This window comes from Bubalus kerabau, chromosome 10 (genome assembly GCF_029407905.1).
Source record: "Bubalus kerabau isolate K-KA32 ecotype Philippines breed swamp buffalo chromosome 10, PCC_UOA_SB_1v2, whole genome shotgun sequence".
In the NCBI taxonomy this organism is placed as follows: domain Eukaryota; kingdom Metazoa; phylum Chordata; class Mammalia; order Artiodactyla; family Bovidae; genus Bubalus; species Bubalus kerabau.
The window spans coordinates 20,070,053-20,095,540 of NC_073633.1; the positions used below are offsets into that span (position 1 = coordinate 20,070,053).

Sequence of the window (25,488 nt, forward strand, 5' to 3'; positions counted from 1 at the left end):
TCTGAGGTTATTGATATTTTTTCTCCCTGCAATCTTGATTCCAGCTTGTTTCATCCAGCCTGGCATTTCGCATGATGTACTCTGCATCTAAGTTAAATAAGCAGGGTGCCAATATACAGCTTGACATACTCCTTCCCTGATTTGGAACCAGTCTGTTGTTCCATGTCTGGTTCTAACTGTTGCTTATTGACCTGCATACAGATTCTCAGGAGGCAGTTAAGGTGGTCTGGTATTCCTATCTCTTTAAGAATTTTCACAGTCTGTTGTGATCCACACAGTCAGGCTTTAGTGTAGTCAATAAAGCAGAAGTAGATGTTTTTCTGGAACTCTCTTGCTTTTCCAGTAATCCAGCAGATGTTGGCAATTTGATCTCTGGTTCCTCTGCCTTTTCTAAATCCATCTTGAACATCTGCAAGTTCACAGTACTGTTGAAGCCTGCTGGGAGAATTTTGAGCACTACTTTGCTGGTGTGTGAGATGAGTGCAATTGTGCGGTAGTTTGAACATTCTTTGGCATTGCCTTTCTTTGGGATTGGAATGAAAACTGACCTTTTCCAGTCCTGTGGCCACTACAAAGTTTTCCAAATTTGCTGGCATATTGAATGCACTTTCACAGCATCATCTTTTAGGATTTGAAATAGCTCAACTGGAATTTCATCACCTCCACTAGCTTTGTTCATAGTAATGCTTCCTCAGGCTCATTTGACTTGGCACTCCAGGATACCTGGCTTTTGGTGAGTGAACACACCATCATGGTTATCTGGGTCATGAAGATCTTTTTTGTATAGTTCTTCTGCATATTTTTGCCACCTCTTCTTAATATCATCAGCTTCTGTTAGGTCCATACCGTTTCTGTCCTTTACTGAGCCCATCTTTGCATGAAACGTTCCCTTGGTATCTCTCATTTTCTTGAAGAGATCTCTAGGCTTTCCCATTCTATTGTTTTCTTCTATTTCTTTCCATTGATCACTGAGGAAGGCTTTCTTATCTCTCCTTGCTATTCTTTGGAACTCTGCATTCAAATGGGTTTATCTTTCCTTTTCTCCTTTGCCTTTAGCTTCACCTATCCTATTTGCTTCAAATGCCAAATGTCAGTAGAATGATTGACATTGAGTTCTTTGACAACTTCTCCTGTAGCTATAAGAGGATTATCTTCGATGACTGCTCTCAACTGGTCAGTTGTTAACTTCAGATGGCTGACCACTATGCTTCCCCATTATGACATTTCCGAGTTGTTGTAACGGCCAGGCTATTTGTCTGTCTTTCCACCAGTCACTTCCTTCTGCACAGCGACCTTGTTTTAGGCACAGCAAGTCCAGTTCCTGGAATAGGCAAAGGCCACCACACCCACCCTTTAAAGCCTCAATATTCCCCTGGGCATCAAGATTTTGCCCTGCCTTCCCCTGATGGCAACCCACTCCAGTATTCTTGCCTGGAAAATCCCATGGACGGAGGAGCCCGGTAGGCTGCAGTCCATGAGGTCGCAAAGAGTCGGACACGACTGAGCGACTTCATTTCACTTCACTTCACGTCACTTCCGCTGATAAGGGCTTCCAAGGCTTAGCAACCATGCGTAGGAGGGCGGGGCCAGGCGCCGTGGCCCCACCCCCTATGTGCGGTGCTAATAGGGGGCGTGGCCACGGCCGTTCAGGCTCCTCAACCCCGCCCCCCTCCCGAGGGCTTCTGTGCTTGCGTGCTGGGGAAAACCGTTGCGGGGCGCCTGGGGCCCGAGGAAGGACGGTCGTCCCGCCAACCCCCTCCTATTTCGGACTGAGGTACCCGGCCTGGTGGCCCCAGGACGTTCCCGACGCATGGCGGAGTGCTGTGGGTGATGCCCATGAAGTTCTTAGTCCTTCTAGTTGCGCTGCTGCTATGGCCTTCGTCCCTGCCAGCGTATCGAAGTGAGTGACTGGCCAGAGGCGGCTGCCACTCCAGGGGACACTTGTGGGGGAACCTCCCGGGGTTCCCGGGCCCGCCTAAGACTCAGCTCTTCCTTTTCTGGGTCCTACATGCCTCCCAAACCCCATTCTCCAGGGGCTCGGCCTCAGGTGCCGAGTTGTGTCCCAGTTCTGGTCCGCCCCACCTGCGCGTGGTGAGGCAGTGATCCAGGCTTTGGGTCCCAAGCGTGGCCAGGGTGAGCCGGGCTGGGCACCAGGGACACTCCAGGCAGAGACAACCCTTGTTCACCTGGCCTCGTTTACTGGAGAGTCGCTGCAGGTGTGGTAAAGCAGGGTGGGAGCACCTGCGGCCAGCAGGCCGGGGCGGCCGGGTTTTGGATGGCTGCCTGGCTGGCTGCGGGGCATGGTTTTTACACTGTTCGCTACCTTTTTCGCTGTAAATGTAATCTTTCGTGACATGTGCAAAAGTATGAAATTCCAGTTTCATTGTTCGTCAAGTTTTGTTGAAACACAGCCAGCCTATTGTCCAGGTTGCTTTCCCGCCTTTTAACAGCAGAGTTCAGTAGTTGCCACAGAGACAGGATGGGCTGCAAAGCCTGAACTATTCTCTTTCTGGCCCTTGACAGAAAGACTTTGAGCCCATGTTTAGACAGGGAGAGTGTGTGGATTGTGGACAGCTGTCTAGGACTCTCGCTGACCTCCTATGCATGCCCACTGAGCATCCTCAGGTGCACAGGATTCAAAACCTTAGTAGAACAGAATTATGACTTAACTACTTGTCCCTCCCCAGTGGCTGAAAACTAATAAGGTCATATTCAGGGGTGCTGAGACTGCTATATTAATATCACATGAACGCCTTGAGGTATTTAAGTGTCTGATGTCTGGTATTCCAGATAGACCATGAGGCCTATTCATCTAGACTAACTTTAGTTCACTGTAGTATCTAGTGATGTTGGGGTTTGGTTTAACTAAATAAAATTTAACAGGTAGGTGTGAAAAAAGTACTAAAGTGCATGCTAGTTATGCAGAGCTATATTTTAGACTTGTTAAAAGCTCTTAGTTAACAATTAAATTTCAAAAATGAAAACACAGCACAACCAAAGTCATAAATAGTAGTGGATAAAGTCCTGAATAAAGTGCCCTAGGTAACTAAAGTCAGCCCTTTCAGTACTAGCACTTAATGATTGTCAGTTGTTTTAAACAAAAGTCTTTGTAAAAAATTTTTGCTGTAAAGAACTGAGTGCTAAAGAATTGATGCTTTTGAACTGTGGTGTTGGAGAAGACTCTTGAGAGTCCCTTGGACTGCAAGGAGATCCAACCAGTCCATTCTAAAGGAGATCAGCCCTGGGATTTCTTTGGAAGGAATGATGCTACAGCTGAAACTCCAGTACTTTGGCCACCTCATGCGAAGAGTTGACTCATTGGAAGAGACTCTGATGCTGGGAGGGATTGGGGGCAGGAGGAGAAGGAGATAACAGAGGATGAGATGGCTGGATGGCACCACTGACTCGATGGACATGAGTCTGAGTGAACTCCGGGAGTTGGTGATGGACAGGGAGGCCTGGCGTGCTGCGATTCATGGGGTCGCAAAGAGTCGGACATGACTGAGTGACTGAACTGAACTGAGCAGAGCATACTGAAGATGATAATTGTCTTTTCTTGCTGTTACTAGTTGTCATTATTACTAACACCAGAGATTGAATTTTGGTAGTTGTAGAGCAGTAGGTCACAACTGACTAATGTATATGCAGACTTCAGCTGAAGTGAAATACTGTCACACAGTATTCTCTGAGACTGCTTGAAAGCAATACCTGGTTACTCAACTCAGTTCGATCTCTTGTCTAACTCCAAAACTCCATGGCCTGTGCTCTTTCTTTGTACCCTCTTAACCTAAATTTTCTTAAGTAGAAAATGAAAAGATACTTCTCAGAAAAAGGAATGATTTTGTGTTGAATATACAGATGGTACAAGAGAAAAGGAAATATATACATACATGTCATAGATCACGAAGATCTCTTAGAAAATGTAATTTACATCTTTTCCATAGAAGTAAATTAAGGGATATGTAGGGCAGTGCTAACATGGCTACTTTTCCTGTGAAACCAGGTTTATCACTGTGTTCAATTTAAATTGGGTATGTATTCTTTGATTTGTATGTCTGCTCTTCCAACAGTATTGTCAAGAGAACCATATAAAAAACTGCTCTCTCATGCCAAATAAAAGACACATTGTTTTTTTTAAGGAAAAGTGCACCTTTAACAATTTTTTTAGAATACTAGATAGCTTTGAGGTTATCTTAAGCAAACATCACAGGAATTATTATATTTGTTGAAAATATCAGTACTTCTTTGGCATCTGTCTTTGTCTTTAGGAAGACTTTAGTCTTAATGGACCACAGAAGGCAAGGGAAGTAGTAAGGCAATAAATATTCATATCTATTGGCAACTGATTGGAATTGAAAGGGAAAGCAGATTGCTTTTATTTCAACAACATTGAGAAGGTGAAATTCATTTGGTTCTGGTGCTGCAAGTTCATTTTTCACTATTTCAAGGCTCAAGGCCATGGCACTTGGGAGAGTCTTTCAAACCTGTGACTGGAATGTTATGACACACTTCATTAATGTTTTGGATAATGAGGAGTGTGTCTTCTAATGCAGATGTCAAAGGGTGGCCTTTGGGGATATAGTAGTTTCATTAGCCTATTAATATTTTATGGGAAAAATTCTGTCTTTCTGTTCTTTGGAGCTCTTGTCCGTGTTCTTTTGATAGGGTTTCATGTTTTTTAAGACTTCTTATTTTCTGACAGTAACCAGTTGTACCAAGACCACTTTGTATATTCTGTGTTCTGAATGGGATTAGCCATCCTTCTGAGAAGACAAAATAGTACATGGTGTTAGAGAGCCGAGTACTTGGGATATATATCAATGTTGAGGTAATATTATTATTTAGGTCATTTTACTCAACAGAAGCTGGATATATTTCATGGTCATGAATTTGTTTGGGTTCTGATTAAATTTTAATATTACTCATAAGATAACTTTCTGATTTTTGACTCTTCACCTTAACTAAATTTGTATTCCTTTTTCAAAATAAATTTAGTATAGTTATTTTGGTTTTCTGTTGCAGCATAAAAGACCACCCTCAAATGTTATCATTTCTCACGATTCTGTGGGTTGTCTGCACTCAGCTGAACAGTTCTGCTTCATGTGGTGGAACTGAAGAAGCTCAGTTTGGATGAGAACATCCAGCATGGCTGCTCATCTTTCAGGGTCTTTCTCTACATGACTTCTCATTTCTCAGTAATCTAGCCCAAGTGTCTTTATATCATGGGAGCTTGCTTCCCAGACAGAACTTTATAAGCCCTCAATATGCAAGTTTTTATAAAGCCTATGCCACTTCAGATTTGCTAGTGTCCTGTAATAGGCCAAGACAGTCATATGAGGAGAACCTATATTCAGCATGGGAAGAGACACATTAACCCAAAACATAAATACCAAGAAGAGTAAAGCCATAAAGTTATGTTTCTTCTTTTTTCAGCTTCATTGAGGCATAATTGATTAATAAAATTATAATATATTTAAAGTGTGCAATATGATAATTTGACATATGTATTAATATATATATATTAACTCCCACCATGGAATTAATTAACACATGTCACCTCACATCTTTACCTTTTTGTGTGTATCATCAACTATTTTCACCATATTATACATTAGATCCTCAGGCTTTATTTTTCTTATAACTGAAAGTTTGTTTTGTTTTTTTTTTTAACCAGACTTTCTCCCCATTTCCCCTATCCCTAACCCTGAAGTTATGTTTCCTTAACATGAACACTTAATTAATGTAACATAATTACTTGTTTGTTTTACCTGCTAGCAAAAGTTAAAATTTGAATTAACAAATTATAGGAAAACTGCTGCATGAATAACAAGATGCGACATTTTCTTTTCTGATCATTCTTTGAGTATACCCTAGTAATGAAGCATAGTTATTACAGCTTTGAATTGAAAGTACTTCAGCTCAGTTATTCAAGTTTCTTTTAATTTGAAGGTGTTGGTGTTTTAGCTGGAAGTTCTTACATGCTGACAGCTTTCAGGTATTCTTACTTGCAACACTTCTGTAGAGTATGGGAAGTCTGTTCTTTATGAGCTCATTTCATGATTTGGATGGAAAATACAAGCAATTTGTTCTCTAGAGCTAAGACATTCAGGCAGAGTCTGGCCCATTTATAAATGATTCAATGCGTGGGTATATGTTAAGCTTTATATACATGAATTCTTTGTTGACAAAGCCATTCACTCTTGTGGTAATACAAATCCTAGTTATATTTGAATCTTTTAAAAGATGAGCATCCACGATTCTTGTTTTAAATTGGGTGCAGTCACCAAGTACTATGTTAAGATTACAGTAAAAACATATGAGTTCTAAAGCACAATGACCAATCATATTCCGTTGAACTTTAACTACTTTTGTCTGTATCTGAAAAGTTTAAAAATTTATCTTTCCTTCTTTGCCGAGCTACTGTGTTTCCCCCAGTTATATTGAACATTTTGTTGTTACCTTTAACTTACCAGGTATTTATTGTTATGCCAATTTTTTTGGTTTAAATCAATAATATTATTGGGCTTTAAGGCCTTAGTTTTTAAAAACATAAATTACATTTTAAGCACATGATCAGATAGCACTCATCTTATTTTGTTGTTGAGTCGCCAAGTAGTGTCTGACTCTTTGTGACCCTGTGGACTGCAGCACGCTAGGCCTCCCTGTCCCTCACCATCTCCCAGAGTTTGCCCAAGTTCATGTCCACTGAATCGGTGATACATCCAACCATCTCATCCTCTGTTGCCCTTTTCTCCTTCTGCCTTCAATCTTTCCCAGCATTGGGGTCTTTTCCAGTGCATCAGGTGGCCAAACTATTGGAGTTTCAACTTGAGCATTAGTCCTTCCAATGAATATTCGGGGTTGATTTCCTTTAGGATTGACTGGTTTGATCTCCTTGCAGTCCAAAGGACTCTGAAGAGTCTTCTCTAGCACCATAGTTTGAAAGCATCAGTTCTTCGGCACTCAGCCTTCTTTATGGTCCAACTTTCACATCCATACGTGACTACTGGAAAGACCATAGCTTTAACCATACGGACCTTTGTCAGCAAAGTGATGTCTTTGCTTTTTATACACTGTCTAGGTTTGTCATAGCTTTCCTTCCAAGAAGTAGTCATCTTCGAGTTTCATGGCTGAAGTTACCATCTGTAGTGATTTTAGAAGAGGCAATCTGTCATTGCTTCCACCTTTTCCCCATCTATTTGCCATGAAGTGATGGGACCAGATGCCATGATCTTAGTTTTTCTAGTATTGAGTTTTAAGCCAGCTTTTTCACACTCTTGTTTTACCCTCATCAAGAAGCTCTTTAGTTCTGTGCTTTCGGCCATTGGAGTGGTGTTATCTGCATATCTGAGATTGTTGATATTTCTCCTGGCTGTCTTGATTCCAGCTTATAACTCATCCAGCCCAGCATTTCACATGATGTACTCTGCATAAAAGTTAAATAAATGAGGTGACAATATACAACCTTGTCATACTCCTTTCTTGATTGTGAACCAGTCAGCTTTTCCATATAAGGTTCTTGACCTGCATACAGGTGTGTCTTCTGCATACCTCAGAAGACAGGCAAGATGGTCAGATATTCCCATCTCTTTGAGAGTTTTCCACAGTTTGTTATGATCCACACACTCAAAAGTTTTAGCATCATAAATGAGATAGAAGTGGATGTTTTTCTCAAATTCCCTTGCTTTCTCCATGATCCAGCAAATGTTGGCAATTTGGTCTCTAGTTCCTCTGCCTTTTCTAAACCCACCTTGTACATCTGGAAGTTCTTGATTCAAGTACTATGGAAGCCTGGCTTGAAGAATTTTGAGCATAACCTTACTAGCGTGGCAAGTGAGCACAATTGTCTGATAGTTTGAACATTCTTTAGTACTGCCATTCTTGGGAATTGGGGTGAAGAATGACCTTTTCCAGTCCTGTGGCCACTGCTGAGTTTTCCAAATTTGCTGACATTTAGAGTGCAGTACTTTAATAGCATCATCTTTTTTTTTTTTTAAGATTTTAAGTAGCTCTGCTGGAATTTTATCACCTGCACTAGCTTTATTGGCAGCAGCACTTCCTAAAGCCCACTTGACTTCACACTCCAGGATGTCTGGCTCTAGGTGAGTGATCACACCATCATCATTATCCGGGTCATTAAGATCTTTTCCCGTACAGTTCTTCTATGTATTCTTGCCATCTCTTCTTGATCTCTTCTGCTTCTATTAGGTCTTTACCCTTTCTGTCCTTTATTGTGCCTGTCTTTGCATGAAATGTTACTTTGATATCTCCAATTTTCTTAAAGAGATCTCTAGTCTTTTCCCTTCTGTTGTTTCACTCTTTCTTTGCATTGTTCATTGAAGAAGGCCTTCTTGTCTCTCCTTGCTATTCTCTGGAACTCTGCATTGTTAGGTATACCTTTCTCTTTCTCCCTTGCTTTTCTCTTCTCTTCTTTTCTCAGCTATTTGTAAGGCCTCCTCAGATAACCACTTTGCCTTCTTGCATTTCTTTTATCTTTAGGATGGTTTTGGTCAGTGCCTCCTGTACAGTATTACAAATCTCTGTCCATAGTTCTTCAGGCACTCTGTTTACCAGATCTAATCCCTTGAATCTATTCATCACATCCACTGTATAATTATAGGGGATTTGATTTAGGTGGGATTTGATTTAGGTCGTACCTGAACGGCCTAGTGGTTTTTCCAGTTTTCTTTAGTTTAAGCCTGAATTTTGCTATAAGGAACTGATGTTCTGAGCCATAGTCAGCTTACAGTCTTGTTTTTGCTGACTGTATAGAGCTTCTCCATCTTTGGATGCAAAGAATGCATAATCAATCTGATTTCAGTATTGACCATTTGGTGATATCCACGTGTAAAGTCATCCCTTGTGTTTTTGGAAAAGGATGTTTGCTATGATCAGTGTGTTCTCTTGGCAGAATTTTGTTAGCCTTTGCCTTGCTTCATTTTGTATTTCAAGGCCTTGCCAAGTAACTTGCCTGTTACTCCAGGTATTTCTTGACTTCCTACATTTGAATTTCAATTCCCTATGATGAATAGAACATTTTTTGTTGATATTAGTTCTATAAGGTCTTTTAGGTCCACATAGAACTGGTCGACTTCAGCTTCTTCGGCATCAGTGGTTGGGGCGTAGACTTGGATCACTGTGATGTTGAATGGTTTGCCTTGGAAACAAACTGAGATCATTCTGTTTTTGAGATTGCATCCAAGTACTGCATTTTGGACTCTTTTGTTGGTTATGAGGACTACTCCATTTCTTCTATGGGATTGCAAGGGAACTCATATTGAGAGAGAGAGAGTTTTTTTTTTTTTTAGGATTTACGGTTTTTTAGGATTCTATCTTGTAGTGTTTTTCAGCATATTTCTTTGTACTGCCTGGGTATTACATTATGTATACATAACTTATTACAGTCTATTGGTACCAGCATTTTGCTAGTTTCAGTGAAATGTAGAAACCTAACCTCCCTTTATGTTCTTTTACCCTCTCTCATTCATACTGTTAATTGTCATATATATTTCTTCAGCATACATAGAGAACCACATCAGATAGTATTATAATTTTACTTCAGCTGTCAATCATAGTTTGAAAAACTCAAGAGGAAAAGAAAAGTTCACTGAATTTTCCCATATTTTTGCTCCTTCTGTTACTCTTTCTTCCTTGCCAATGTTCAGGATACCTTCTTTTATGATTTCCTTTTTTTTTATGTTGTTGTTTTATCCTGTGGATGGAGGAGCCTGGCAGGATAGTCCATGGGGTTGCAAAGAGTCAGACCCGATTGAGCCACTTCACTTGTTTAGTTACTAAGTTGTGTCTGACTGTTTTGTAACCCTCTGGACTATAGCCCACCAGGCTCTTCTGTCCATGGGATTTTCCAGGCAGGGATACTGGAGTGGATTGCCGTTTCCTTCTCCATGGAATCTTCCTGACCTAGGACTGGACCTGTGTCTCCTGCATTGCAGGCAGATTCTTTACTGCTGACCCACTAGGGATGCCCTCCTTTCTGTTTAATGAGCTTAATTTAGTTATTCTTTTAGAATAGGTCTTATGGCAACAACTTATCTTAATTTCCCTTCATCTGAGAGGTCTTGATTATCCTTTCATTGCTAAAGGATATTTTCCCTTGATAAAGAATTCTGGATTGATAGTCCTTTCCTTTTATCACTTGAAAAATATTATGCCATTTCTTTCTGACATTCATGATTTCTCTTGAGAATTCAAATTGTAATTTAACCTGCTTCTTTCAAGATTTTTTTCTTTGTCTTTAGAGTTTTTCTTTGTCTAAGATGACCATGATACATCTTAACATGGATTTCTTTGGATTTATTCTGTTTTGAGATTCAGATTCTTGAATCTGTAAATTCATGTCTTTTGCCACATTTGGGAAATTTTCAGTCATTATGTTTTTGAATACCTTTTCTGTTTATCCTTTTTCTTTTCTCTTTCCAAGGCTCAGGTGACATGAATGTTAGATCTTTTTGTTACAGTCTCACAAGACCCTGAGGCTCTTTTCATTTGTTTGCATTTCATTTTTTCTCTTTTATTCAGATTGGGTAATTGCTGTTATTCTATCTTCCAGTTCTCTGCTTATTTCCTCTTTCCCCTCCATTCTGCTGTTGAACCTATCCACTGAGTTTTTCAGTTCAGTTATTGTGTTACTCAATTCTAAAGCTTAATTCATCCTTATATATTCTATTTCTTTGCTGAGATTTTCTACTTATTTATTAAGACTTTTTATTTTTCATTTGTTTCAAGAAATCCATAATTGCTTGTTGAAGCATTTTTATGATGGCTACTTCTAAATCCCTGTCAGATAATTCTAACATCTGCGTCATCTCAGTGTTGCCATCTGTTGGGTTTCTTTTCTTAATCAAATTGAGATTTTTCCTGATTCTTGTAATGACCACTAGCCTTTGATTAAAACCTGGATATTTTAGGTATTATGTTGTAAGACTCTGGACCTTATTTGACTCTTTTGCTACAGATTTAAATAGGTCTCTTACACCACTTTAATGGTGGATGCAGGGTGTTGCCTTGTTACTACAGGAAGGAGCTGAAAGTCCTAGCTCCTTACTTGGCCTTCTCTACTTGAAAAGAAGAGGTATTCATATTTGTTGCAGCACTTCGTGGGATAAGGGCAGAGGAATTGGGGAAGCTTAAAGAAACTTGATGAGGGTGAAAGTCTATGTTCTCCACTCAGCCTTTGCTGGTGGGGGTAGGATTGCAAGGTTTTCTGTGCTTTTGGCCTTTTTTTTTTTAATTGAAGGATAATTGCTTTACAGAATTTTGTTGTTTTCTGTTAAACCTCAACATGAATCAGCCATAAGTATACATATATCCCCTCCCTTTTCTGTCTTGGCAGTTTACTCTTTTCCTGGTCCTTTGGCCATGAAGAAAGCAGTCTTTTTCTTTGAGCCTTTTTGGTCTGTGTCCATTGGTGTTTTTGGATTGCCAGCATCTCCAGTTCCCAGTCTAGGATATATATATGGCAAAAAGAAAACCCAGGGAACTCACTGCTGTGTCGTTACTCAGGTCCTGAAGTCCCTAGTTGGTCTACCTTCATCGCTCTACCTTTCAGAGTCTTCTCATCTCATGCTTGTCTTACATATAATGTTCAGGATTTTTAACTTTTTAGGAAGGATAGAGGAAAAATACATATTGTCTATCTTTTTGGAAGTAGAAGTCCAAATATATTGTTTTAAAACATTTTATTTGGGGCTTATGGAAGAGGCATTATGTTTTACAAGTAAACAAGATTACCTAAGTAGAACACACATAGGAATTGTGTGATGACCTATTTTTAATTTTGGTCAAAATATGTTGGAATTAAGTTTACAGTTGTCTTGTCTATGTTATTTTCCAGTTTGTGTATAAGGTATGTCGACTTAAAAAAAATGTACAATGTGAATGTTGTGAGTTATGTTTTATTTGGGAGACAGCACCTCAGATTTTGGAGGAATTGCTCCAAAGAGGCAGCGGGGAGGGTCAGTATATATGTGATTTTGGTTAAGGAGGAATACATGGAACCAGACACATATTTTTCCAGAAAGTTTCTGCTAGTCTTGTGAAGCTTTCTGCTTGTCCTGAGGATCATTGATCACCATGCAGGATTTTAGCGCTTTTTAAAATATGAGTAGATACAAGAATTGGGCTCATAAAATCAGCTCCTGAAAACATCTAACTATCTGAAGACCTGTCCTGCCAGTTTTTCCCTGAGTAGGGTGCCTCATTTCCGTTCACCCTGAACTCCTTTTGAGGGGGGCAGGTATTGAAAACCAGCAGCTGCAGCAGCACATGATTTAATCCTTGTAGAGGTGGATGGCAAGTGCTAGTGGCAAATGGCAATTTGTAGTTGATAGGTACTAGTTATTGGAAAGAACAGAGAAGTCTTAATTGACTATCAGATATCTATTTAAGTTATTTAGATATAATTTTATCTGCGTAGTGATTCATAGTACTCTAAATTAGGAAGAGACTATAAATAAACTCAGTATTTTGAGAGTTTATTTTAAATTGTCCTTTAATTTTTTATTATTATAAGCAATTAACCAGTATACTTTATTTTACTAGCAACATTGTTTTACTTTAAAATGTTTGATACCAAACCTCAAGTTTTTGTCTTTTAAAGCCTTTAGATTAATACATATGCTATTAATTTAAAATTGTTTTAGTTTGCAGGTTCATAATTAAGAATGTCAGGAATTATAACCACGTTAATGTCAAAATAAAATACAATTCATATTAAATGTTGTCAGAGAATTATAGCAGTTAAAGACTATACATAGAACATTTTAATGGAAAAATTTTATTGGTCCTTATGATTTTACAGTATTGTGTTATAAGTTTTATAATAACCAGTTTTTGAGATTCCAAGTGTTTGGTTTGTAATACATTTCAAGTGAAATCCCATATTTACATTTTATGTATGTGTTGTTCGATACCGTTCTTGAAAAGTTTAGCTATATGGACTTCAAGTGCAAAAATCCAAATTCTGCATAGATTTGGATGTGTCCTTACTTTCCAGTTTTGTATTTTGTGATGCACAATCACCACATAAATAAAACACAGAAAAATACGTTTTTAAAGTAAATTTTAAAAAAAGTCTTAAGATTTACCACTTTTCTTTTGAGATTTTATTTTTTTTATTTTTATTTTTTTAAATTTTATTTTATTTTTAAACTTGACATAACTGTATTAGTTTTGCCAAATATCAAAATGAATCCGCCACAGGTATACATGTGTTCCCCATCCTGAACCCTCCTCCCTCCTCCCTCCCCATTCCATCCCTCTGGGTCGTCCCAGTGCACCAGCCCCAAGCATCCAGTATCGTGCATCGAACCTGGACTGGCAACTCGTTTCATACATGATATTTTACATGTTTCAATGCCATTCTCCCAAATCTTCCCACCCTCTCCCTCTCTCACAGAGTCCATAAGACTGTTCTATACATCACTGTCTCTTTTGCTGTCTCATACACAGGGTTATTGTTACCATCTTTCTAAATTCCATATATATGCGTTAGTATACTGTATTGGTGTTTTTCTTTCTGGCTTACTTCACTCTGTATAATAGGCTCCAGTTTCATCCACCTCATTAGAACTGATTCAAATGTATTCTTTTTAATGGCTGAGTAATACTCCATTGTGTATATGTACCACTGCTTTCTTATCCATTCATCTGCTGATGGACATCTAGGTTGCTTCCATGTCCTGGCTATTATAAACAGTGCTGCGATGAACATTGGGGTACACGTGTCTCTTTCCCTTCTGGTTTCCTCAGTGTGTATGCCCAGCAGTGGGATTGCTGGATCATAAGGCAGTTCTCTTTCCAGTTTTTTAAGGAATCTGCACACTGTTCTCCATAGTGGCTGTACTAGTTTGCATTCCCACCAACAGTGTAAGAGGGTTCCCTTTTCTCCACACCCTCTCCAGCATTTATTGCTTGTAGACTTTTGGATCGCAGCCATTCTGACTGGTGTGAAATGGTACCTCATAGTGGTTTTGATTTGCATTTCTCTGATAATGAGTGATGTTGAGCATCTTTTCATGTGTTTGTTAGCCATCTGTAGGTCTTCTTTGGAGAAATGTCTATTTAGTTCTTTGGCCCATTTTTTGATTGGGTCATTTATTTTTCTGGAGTTGAGCTGTAGGAGTTGCTTATATATTTTTGAGATTAGTTGTTTGTCAGTTGCTTCATTTGCTATTATTTTCTCCCATTCTGAAGGCTGTCTTTTCACCTTGCTAATAGTTTCCTTTGATGTGCAGAAGCTTTTAAAGTTAATTAGGTCCCATTTGTTTATTTTTGCTTTTATTTCCAATATTCTGGGAGGTGGGTCATAGAGGATCCTGCTGTGATGTATGTCAGAGAGTGTTTTGCCTATGTTCTCCTCTAGGAGTTTTATAGTTTCTGGTCTTACGTTTAGATCTTTAATCCATTTTGAGTTTATTTTTGTGTATGGTGTTAGAAAGTGTTCTAGTTTCATTCTTTTACAAGTGGTTGACCAGATTTCCCAGCACCACTTGTTAAAGAGATTGTCTTTAATCCATTGTATATTCTTGCCTCCTTTGTCAAAGATAAGGTGTCCATATGTGCGTGGATTTATCTCTGGGCTTTCTATTTTGTTCCATTGATCTATATTTCTGTCTTTGTGCCAGTACCATACTGTCTTGATAACTGTGGCTTTGTAGTAGAGCCTGAAGTCAGGTAGGTTGATTCCTCCAGTTCCATTCTTCTTTCTCAAGATCGCTTTGGCTATTTGAGGTTTTTTGTATTTCCATACAAATTGTGAAATTATTTGTTCTAGCTCTGTGAAGAATGCTGTTGGTAGCTTGATAGGGATTGCATTGAATCTATAGATTGCTTTGGGTAGTATACTCATTTTCGCTATATTGATTCTTCCAATCCATGAACATGGTATATTTCTCCATCTGTTAGTGTCCTCTTTGATTTCTTTCACCAGTGTTTTATAGTTTTCTATATATAGGTCTTTAGTTTCTTTAGGTAGATATATTCCTAAGTATTTTATTCTTTCCGTTGCAATGGTGAATGGAATTGTTTCCTTAATTTCTCTTTCTGTTTTCTCATTATTAGTGTATAGGAATGCAAGGGATTTCTGTGTGTTGATTTTATATCCTGCAACTTTACTATAGTCATTGATTAGTTCTAGTAATTTTCTGGTGGAGTCTTTAGGGTTTTCTATGTAGAGGATCATGTCATCTGCAAAGAGTGAGAGTTTTACTTCTTCTTTTCCAATCTAGGTTCCTTTTATTTCTTTTTCTGTTCTGATTGCTGTGGCCAAAACTTCCAAAACTATGTTGAATAGTAGTGGTGAAAGTGGGCACCCTTGTCTTGTTCCTGACTTTGGGGGAAATGCTTTCAATTTTTCACCATTGAGGATAATGTATGCTGTGGGTTTGTCATATATAGCTTTTATTATGTTGAGGTATATTCCTTCTATTCCTGCTTTCTGGAGGGTTTTTATCATAAATAGATGTTGAATTTTGTCAAAGGCTTTCTCTGTATCTATTGAGATAATCATATAGTTTTTATCTTTCAATTTGTTAATGTGGTGTATTACCTTGATTGATTTGTGAATATTGAAGAATCCTTGCATCCCTGGGATAAAGCCCACTTGGTCATGGTGTATGATCTTTTTAATGTGTTGTTGGATTCTGATTGCTAGAATTTTGTTAAGGATTTTTGCATCTATGTTCATCAGTGATATTGGCCTGTAGTTTTCTTTTTTTGTGGGATCTTTGTCAGGTTTTGGTATTAGGGAGATGGTGGCCTCATAGAATGAGTTTGGAAGTTTACCTTCCTCTGCAATTTTCTGGAAGAGTTTGAGCAGGATAGGTGTTAGCTCTTCTCTAAATTTTTGGTAGAATTCAGCTGTGAAGCCGTCTGGACCTGGGCTTTTGTTTGCTGGAAGATTTTTGATTACAGTTTCAATTTCCGTGCTTGTGATGGGTCTGTTAAGATTTTATATTTCTTCCTGGTCGAGTTTTGGAAAGTTGTACTTTTCTAAGAATTTGTCCATTTCTTCCACGTTGTCCATTTTATTGGCATATAATTGTTGATAGTAGTCTCTTATGATCCTTTGTATTTCTGTGTTGTCTGTTGTGATCTCTCCATTTTCATTTCTAATTTTGTTGATTTGATTCTTCTCCCTTTGTTTCTTGATGAGTCTGGCTAATGGTTTGTCAATTTTATTTATCTTCTCAACGAACAGCTTTTGGCTTTGTTAATTTTTGCTATGGTCTCTTTTGTTTCTTTTGCATTTATTTCTGCCCTAATTTTAAAGAATTCCTTCCTTCTACTAACCCTTGGGTTCTTCATTTCTTCCTTTTTTATTTGCTTTAGGTGTAGAGTTAGGTTATTTATTTGACTTTTTTATTGTTTCTTGAAGTAGGCCTGTATTGCAATGAACCTTCCCCTTAGCACTGCTTTTACAGTGTCCCATAGGTTTTGGGCAGAGAAGGCAATGGCACCCCACTCCAGTACTCTTGCCTGGAAAATCCATGGACAGAGGAGCCTGGTAGGCTGCAGTCCCTGGGGTCGCTAAGAGTCGGACACGACTGAGTGACTTCACTTGCACTTTTCTCTTTCATGCGTTGGAGGAGGAAATGGCAACCCACTCCAGTATTCTTGCCTGGAGAATCCCAGGGACGGCGGAGCCTGGTGGGCTGCCGTCTATGGGGTCACACAGAGTCGGACACGACTGAAGTGACTTAGCATTAGCATAGGTTTTGGGTTGTTGTGTTTTCATTTTCATTCGTTACTATGCATATTTTGATTTCTTTTAAAATTTCTTCTGTGATTTGTTGGTTATTCAGCAGTGTGTTGTTCAGCCTCCATATGTTGGAATTTTTAATAGTTTTTCTCCTGTAATTGATATCTAATCTTACTGCATTGTGGTCAGAAAAGATGCTTGAAATGATTTCTTTTTTTTGAATTTACCAAGGCTAGATTTATGGCCCAGGATGTGGTCTATCCTGAAGAAGGTTCCATGTGCACTTGAGAAAAAGGTGAAATTCATTGTTCTGGGGTGAAATGTACTATAGATATCAGTTAGGACTAACTGGTCTATTGTATCATTTAAAGTTTGTGTTTCCTTGTTAATTTCTGTTTAGTTGATCTATCCATTGGTGTGAGTGGGGTATTAAAGTCTCCCACTATTATTGTGTTATTGTTAGCTTCCCCTTTCATACTTGTTAGCATTTGTCTTACATATTGTGGTGCTCCTATGTTGGATGCATATATATTTATAATTGTTATAACTTCTTCTTGGATTGGTCCTTTGATCATGATATAGTGTCCTTCTTTGTCTCTTTTCACAGCCTTTAATTTAAAGTCTGTTTTCTGATATGAGTATTGCTACTCCTGCTTTCTTTTGGTCTCTATTTGTGTGGAATATCTTTTTCCAGGCCTTTGCTTTCAGTCTGGATGTATCCCTTGTTTCGAGGTGGGTCTCTTGTACACAACATATATAGGGGTCTTGTTTTTGTATCCATTCAGCCAGTCTTTGTCTTTTGTTTGGGCCATTCAACCCATTTACATTTAAGGTAATTATTGATAAATATGATCCCATTGTCATTTACTTTGTGGTCTTGGGTTCGAGTTTATATACCCTTTATGTGTTTCCTGTCTAGAGAAGATCCTTTAGCATTTGTTGGAGAGCTGGTTTGGTGGTGCTGAATTCTCTCAGCTTTTGCTTGTCTGTAAAGCTTTGATTTCTCCTTCATATTTGAATGAGATCCTTGCTGAGTACAGTAATCTGGGCTGTAGGTTTTTCTCTTTCATCACTTTAAGTATGTCCTGCCATTCCCTTCTGGCCTGAAGAGTTTCTATTGAAAGATCAGCTGTTATCCTTATGGGAATCCCCTTGTGTGTTATTTGTTGTTTTTCCCTTGCTGCTTTTAATATTTGTTCTTTGTGTTTGATCTTTGTTAATTTGATTAATATGTGTCTTGGGGTGTTTTGCCTTGGGTTTATCCTGTTTGGGACTCTCTGGGTTTCTTGGACTTGGGTGACTATTTCCTTCCCCATTTTAGGGAAGTTTTCAACTATTATCTCCTCAAGTATTTTCTCATGGTCTTTCTTTTTGTCTTCTTCTTCTGGGACTCATATGATTCGAATGTTGGGGCATTTAACATTGTCCCAGAGGTCTCTGAGGTTGTCCTCATTTCTTTTCATTCTTTTTTCCTCTTTGCTTCTTTTATTTCTACCATCCTGTCTTCTACCTCACTTATCCTATCTTCTGCCTGCATTATTCTACTGTTGGTTCCCTCCAGAGTGTTTTTGATCTCATTTATTGCATTATTCATTATATATTGACTCTTTTTTATTTCATCTAGGTCCTTGTTAAATATTTCTTGCATCTTCTCAATCCTTGTCTCCAGGCTATTTATCTGTAACTCTATTTTGTTTTCAAGATTTTGGATCATTTTCACTATCGTTATTCTGAATTCTTTTTCAGGTAGATTCCCTATCTCTTTCTCTTTTGTTTGGTTTGGTGGGCATTTATCCTGTCCCTTTACTTGCTGAGTATTTCTCTGCCTTTTCATCTTGTTTATATTGCTGTGTTTGGGGTAGCCTTTCCGTATTCTGGCAGTTTGTGGTTCTTCTTTATTGTGGAGGTTCCTTGCTGTGGGTGGGATTGGACGTGTGGCTTGTCAAGGTTTCGTGGTTAGAGAAGCTTGTGTCAGTGTTCTGGTGAGTGGAGCTGGATTTCTTCTCTCTGGAGTGCAATGAAGTGTGCAGTAGTGAGTTTTGAGATGTCAGTGGGTTTGGTGTGACTTTGGGCAGCCTGTATATTGAAGCTCAGGGTTATGTTCCTGTGTTGATGGAGAATTTGCATGGTATGTCTTGCTCTGGAACTTGTTGGCCCTTGGGTGGTGCTTGGTTTCAGTGTAGGTATGGAGGCTTTTGATGAGCTCTTATCAATTAATGTTCCCTGGAGTCAGGAGTTCTCTGGTGTTCTCAGGTTTTGGACTTAAGCCTCCTACCTCTGGTTTTCAGTCTTTTTCTTACAGTAGCCTCAAGACTTCTCCATCTCCTTTAGAAGACAATGGGCTGCCTTTCTGGGTGCCTGATGTCTTCTGCCAGCATTCAGAAGTTGTTTTGTGGAATTTGCTCAGTGTTCAAATGTTCTTTTGATGAATTTGTAGGGGAGAAAGTGGTCTCCCCATCCTATTCCTCCACCATCTTAGGACCGCCTCCTAAAGTGTTTTCAAATAACCAATATTTTTAAGTCTATGAGATAAAGGGCAGATTTAGTATCTTAATTTTATAGTTAAGTAAATATTCAGAGAAATTTAGTAGGTAGTAATTTAATAGTAGAGAAAATTAGTAGTAGAGAAATAAGATCATGATGCTAGAAAGTGGTAGAACCAGAACCAGAATGAAAGATATTTTTTCACTGCACTAGGTCACAAGTTAATTTTCCTTAGTATTTTCCTTCAGAAAAACCTCTAGATTCAGGACAATGCATTTTATAAAAATATTTGCTGTTGTTCAGTCACCAGGTTGGGTTCGACTTTGCTACCCCATGGACTGCGGCACACTAGGCTCCTCTGTCCTCCACTGTCCCCTGGAATTTGCTCAAACTCATGACAATTGAGTTAGTGATGCCTTTCAACCATCTCATCCTCTGTCATCCTCTTCTCCTCCTACCCTCAATCTTTCCCAGCATCAGGGTCTTTCCCACTGAGTCAGCTCTTTGCATCAGGTGGTCCAAGTATTGGAGCTTCAGCTTTAGCATCAGTCCTTCCAATAAATACTCAGGGTTGATTTTCTTTAGGATTGATGACTAGTTTGATTTCTCTGCAGTCCAATGGACTCTCAAGAGTCTTCTCCAGCACCACAATTTGAAAACATCAATTCTTCACCATTCAGCCTGCTTTATGGTCCAACTCTCACATCCATCCATGACTACTGGGAAAACTATAGCTTTGACTAGATGGACCTTTGTCTGCAAAGTGAGGTCTTTGATTTTTAATATACTGTCTAGATTTGTCTTAGCTTGCCTTCCAAGAAACAAGTATCTTTTAATTTCATGGTGCAGTCACCATGCAGTGATTTCATCCCCAAGAAATTAAAATCTGTTAGTGCTTCCACTTCCCCCTTCTGTTTGACATGAAGTGATGGGATCCGCAGCTATGATCTTAGGTTTTTGAATGTCAAGTTTCAAGCCAGCTTTTTCACTCTCCTCTTTCACCCTTATCAAGATACTATCTAATTCCTCTTTACTTTCTGCCATTAGAGTGGTATCATATACATATATGAAGTTTTTGATATTTCTACAGGCAGTCTTGATTACAGCTTGTGATTCATCCAGTCTGACATTTCACATGATGTATTTTGCATTTAAGTTAGATAAGCAGGATGATAATATACAGCCTTGTCATACTCCTTTCCCAATTTTGAACCAGTCAGTTGTTCCATGTCCAGTTCTAACTGTTTGCTTCTTGACCTACACACAGGTTTCTCAGGAGTCAGGTAAGGTGGTCTGGTATTACTCTTTAAGAATTTTCCACAGTTTGTTGTGATTCACAGTGTCAAAGGCTTCACCCTAGTCAGTGAAGCACAGGTAGATTTTTTTTTTTTTCCTGGAATCCCCTTGCTTTCTCTGATACAATGAATGTTAGCAGTTTGATCTCTGATTCCTCTGCCTTTTCTAAACCCAGGTTGTATATCTGGAAATTCTTGGTTCACACACTGCTCTAGCCTGGCTTGAAGAATTTTGAGTATAACCTTACTAGCATGTGAAATGAGCACAATTGTATGGTAGTTTGAACATTCTTTGCTATTGCTCTTCTTTGGGATTGGAATGAAAACTGATCTTTTCCAGTCCTGGGGCCATAGCTCAGTTTTCCAAATTTGCTGGCATATTGAGTGCAGTACTTTAACAGCATCATCTTTTAGGATTTTTAAATAGCTTAGCTGAAATTCCATCACCTCTGCTAGCTTTGTTGGTAGTAATACTTCCTAAGGCTCATTTGACTTCACACTTCAGGATGTCTGGCTCTAGGTGAGTGTCCATACCACTGTGGTTATCTGAGTCATTAAGATTTTTTTTTTTCTGTATAATTCTTCTATGTATTCTTGCCACCTCTTCTTAATCTCTTCTTTTTCTGTTAGGTCCTTACCGTTTCTGTCCTTTATTGTGCCCATCCTTGCATGAAATATTCCCTTGATAGCTCCAGTTTTCTTGAAGAGTTCTTTAGTCTTTTCTATTCTGTTGTTTTCCTCTATTTCTTTTCATTGTTCATTGAAAAAGCCCTTGTTATCTCTCCTTGCTATTCTTTGGAACTCTGCATTCAGTTGGATATATCTTTCCTTTGCCTTTTGCTTCTCTTCTTTCCTTAGCTATTTGTAAAGGTTCCTCAGACAACCACTTTGCCTTCTTGCATTTCTTTTTCTTTGGAATGATTTTGGTCACTACCTCCTGTATAATGTTACTAACCTCCATCCATAGTTCTTCTGGCATTCTGTCTACTGGACCTAATCTGATTTATACACATCAGATCAGATCAGATCAGATCAGTAGCTCAGTCGTGTCCAACTCTTTGCGACCCCATGAATCGCAGCATGCCAGGCCTCCCTGTCCATCACCAACTCCCGGAGTTCACTGAGACTCACATCCATCGAGTCAGTGATACCATCCAGCCATCTCATCCTCTGTTGTCCCCTTCTCCTCCTGCCCTCAATCCCTCCTAGCATCAGAGTCTCTTCCAATGACTCAACTCTTCGCAAATAAGTATTTTCTTTTTAAAATATGGCCTTTAATTGTTTACTGTGTTAAATGATTGAGTGTGTGTGCTTAGAGAGTAAAAGTTTATAGATAAGTCCAAAGACCCCTGTAATGTCCAACTTCAGTCCCATTCTCTCTCCTCAGGGGCAAATGCCCACATAAATTTGATAATGATATCCTTCTAATCAGTAAAAAAAAAAAAATCTCAATTCCCAGACAAATGTATGATGCTATATCATTTTTTCATAAAAATTATGAGGATAATATACAAATAAATCTACATTCTCTTTCTTTTTTCACGTATCATCAAATGGATCTTGAAGTATGCCAGACTTTTATAAATATGACATAAAATGCAGAGTCTGCTTTTAGAATCTAGATCTCTAGTAGACATGTCTAGTATCTTTCCACTATCACATTGCCTATTAAACTTCTGATTAAGACTTTTTTAAAATTTAGAAATATGCTTTCAAGTTTGATTAAAATTCCATCTGGTCTAAATTTAACAGATGAGTTAAGAAAGAGAGGAGGAAAAGCATTTGGGGACTACTTTGTGCTTGGTAAAGAGCTGAATAAAAGTGCCTCCTGGGCAGAAAGTTTGTTATTCCATTTTGCCTGCAGAGGGAATGTTCAGTTAGAACTTATTCATTAGTGTTTGGGAAAAAGTAACTTACCTCCTTGAATTAAATCAATTTCTATCCATCAGAGTAGGGGAGTTGAACAGAATTTCAGAGTATATTATTCAGTAATCTTTTCTGTTTTCCACATTGGAAATGAGAAGATGCTACAAAATACCAGTATAAATTGAACTGCCATTTTATTGTAAGAGTAAAGTGTTGATGATTTAAACCAGAAATCAGTAAACTTTTTCTGTAAAGGCCCAGATAGTTTTCTAGGCCATAAAGTCTCTGTTCCAACTATTCAGCTCTACTGAACAGCCAAAAGCAGCCGTATACAATATGTAAACAAAGGAGCAAGACTGAGTGGGAAAAAAAAAAAAAAAAACCCTTTATTTATAAAAACATTTGGGTGGATATGACCCACAGGCTGTAGTTAGATCTTTTCTGGGTTGAAAGGAGTGGTGATGGTCTAGTTGCTAAGTTGTGTCCGACTGATATATTGGTAAATATTTAACAACTGGCTTTTCTGAGAGATGAGTACACCCTGACTTATAGCATTTGCCCATTTACATGGTATAAATACTCTCACCATGGTCGATTTCAAACTACCTACTTGACATCACTCAACAGGGAGGTGAAAGAGATAAACAGAGGCATACCATTATATACGATTTATAATGTACTAGATACAAATTTTCCAGACAAGAATACTGGAGCAGGTTGCTATTTCCTACTCCAGGGGATCTTCCTGATCCACGGATTGAACCCACGTTTGCTACATTGGCAAGCAGGTTCTTTACCACTAAGGGACCTGGGAAGCCAACCACTACATAGCGTTTATAACGTACTAGATATAAATAACCTCAAGAGCATAAATAATAGTAAGATGAAAGGATGAGTTTTGAATATTTATTACCTTGTTTTGAATATATTTACTTAATTGTAAATACAGAATTTAATTTTTAATGTCTATGTTTACCATCTGGCTCATGATGTTCATTAAAATTTAATAGTTGGCTCTAATGAGCCACTGTGAGTCTACTATAGCACACCCCTGTGTTAGAGAACATAACCAAGAATTTTGTTTTAATAAGCTACCTACTGAATCGTAGGTTATATGGGAGAGTAAAAGCAAAGAGAAATAGAGAATTGTGTTAATATGCAACTTTTACAGTAATCTTGCTCATGTATTTTAATAAGAATCTGAAAAAATAATTTTATTTAGGTGAGAGTTGACTGTGTCAGAGGTGCTTTATTTCTTGGCTCTTTATCTCAACTTTTAAGTGATAGCATGTGAAGTAAACTTAGGTGAGTAGATACTGTCAATATGTCATATATAATAATAAATGTTACTTATTCTTTTTTCCTTAAGGAGTAACTGTGACACCTGATGAGGAACAAAACTTGAATCATTACGTACAAGTTTTACAGAACCTAATACTAAGTGTTCCCACTAAGGAGCCAGGTCGTCAGAAAAAATCAAAGTCTCCAAATAATGCTAATTTCATAGGACCAAGAGTATCAAGAGTTAAGGAGCTAAAATATACACATGATGTAGGTCCAGGTGACAATGATGTTTTAATCAATCCTGTCAGTGAAGAAACTACAACTTTCCCTACTAGGGGCTTCACACTGGAAATAGACAAGAAAAAACGTACTAAAAGCACAGCATTCTGGTCGATTAAACCAAATAATGTTTCTGTTGTTTTACATACAAAAGAACCTTTTATTGAGAAAGACGAGCCAGAGCCAGAGCCAGAGCCAGAGCCAGAGCCAGAGCCAATTGAACATCGCACTGGGGTACCAACGCAAGTGCCAAGTGTTACTGAACCAAGTCAAGATGTCATCTCTTTAAGTGGGAGCACTGACTTGGGTACCACCACGGAAGAAGAAGATGTTCCTCAGCTCTCAGGTGACAATGAAATGGATTATCTTGAATCACATGAAGTGTATAATGAAGACGTTTTGAAAAGAATTGCAGATATTAATTCACAGTTGCATCACGTCCCTCTTCCTGAGAGCTACAAGCCAGAATATAGAGCGGACATTCGAGCCTCTAAAGAACACCTAAAACGAAGCCTTGCTCTAGCCATAGCAGCAGAACATAAATTAGAAAAAATGTATAAATCCCAGATGTTACCACAAGGACGAAGCAGTGGTGGAGTTTATGACATTATAACTGTTATTAACATGCTGTATAATTCTAGATATAAATTATCTGAATATTTAGATATAAAATATGTTCCATCAGAGATGAGAGGAAAAGCTACTGTAGTAGTCCATACATTGAAAAAAATACTATGTGTTGGTCATGGAGAAGAAACTCACAACCTCCTTAAGCAGTTATTAAGTAATAATATAAGAATTTTACACATACTTGATACTCATGACAAAGATGATTCAAGCTAACTGTGCATTCATTCGCGGGAGAAATAAGCGTACTAGTGATTCAAAAATTGTATGAAAATATTTTCTATTGTAGTTCACTGTGTTAACATCTTTATATGTCATGTGTTATGAAAATTTTTCATATGCACTGAAACCTAACAATTTAAAATAAAATTTTGGTTCAGGAGTTTGTATTTTCTCTCGTTAATTTTAAAAGTTATGAATATCTAATCTTTAAAGTGTTTAAGCTTTGATTTTACTTGATAGGTTAGTAAATCCTCCCATTTTCTAAGACTAAGAGACGGTGCAGTCCACTATATGTAGTAGTAGTGGTGGTAGTGGTAGTCGCTGAGTCGTGTCCAACTCTTTGCAACCCCTTGCGCTGTAGCCCACAAGGTATCTGACCATGGGATTCTCCAGGCATGAAAACTGGAGTGGGTTGCCATTCCCTTCTCCAGAGTAGCTGGTTTTAAATAATTGCATATAAATGTAAAATTTTAGGATATGTTATCGATCTGAGTATTCTGTCCAAATAACATAATTGGAGCTTGTATCAAAGCTTTTATCTGAATATATATGTGCCACCTTTGAAAGGTAGATGATATATTAAGATACATCCCTATTCCTTTGTTGTTAAATACTTCTGGAGTATTAGTGAAGGACTGTAACCTGGATTTGTAATGAGATCATTCTCACTTATTTTCTCTTTTTGTTCGTTTATACACATATACATGGAAG

At 38.3% G+C, this 25,488-nt stretch overlaps 1 protein-coding gene across 2 annotated transcripts; it reads left to right on the top strand.

The window, feature by feature from the left end:
- Window positions 1-1,630: 1,630 nt before the first annotated feature.
- Window positions 1,631-24,937, top strand: SPESP1 (sperm equatorial segment protein 1). Of its 2 annotated transcripts, XR_008698958.1 has the most exons (3): window positions 1,631-1,900; window positions 7,999-8,102; window positions 23,735-23,863. XR_008698958.1 is itself a non-coding variant. In XM_055536829.1 (2 exons), exons 1-2 carry the CDS (start codon window positions 1,831-1,833, stop codon window positions 24,769-24,771), a joined length of 1,107 nt encoding a protein of 368 aa, XP_055392804.1. In that variant the 5' UTR covers window positions 1,649-1,830; the 3' UTR covers window positions 24,772-24,937. The 2 variants fall into 2 exon arrangements, 1 of the variants encoding a protein (XP_055392804.1); XM_055536829.1 differs by lacking the exon at window positions 7,999-8,102 and having other exon boundaries at window positions 1,649-1,900; window positions 23,735-24,937.
- Window positions 24,938-25,488: the final 551 nt, after the last annotated feature.

Bases quoted from the DNA above. Each gene is read 5' to 3' on its own strand.
- SPESP1 (XM_055536829.1), top strand. From the start codon at position 1,831: ATGCCCATGAAGTTCTTAGTCCTTCTAGTTGCGCTGCTGCTATGGCCT. The intron at 1,901-23,734 runs GTGAGTGACTGG...TTTTTCCTTAAG, and splicing joins GTCCCTGCCAGCGTATCGAA to GAGTAACTGTGACACCTGAT.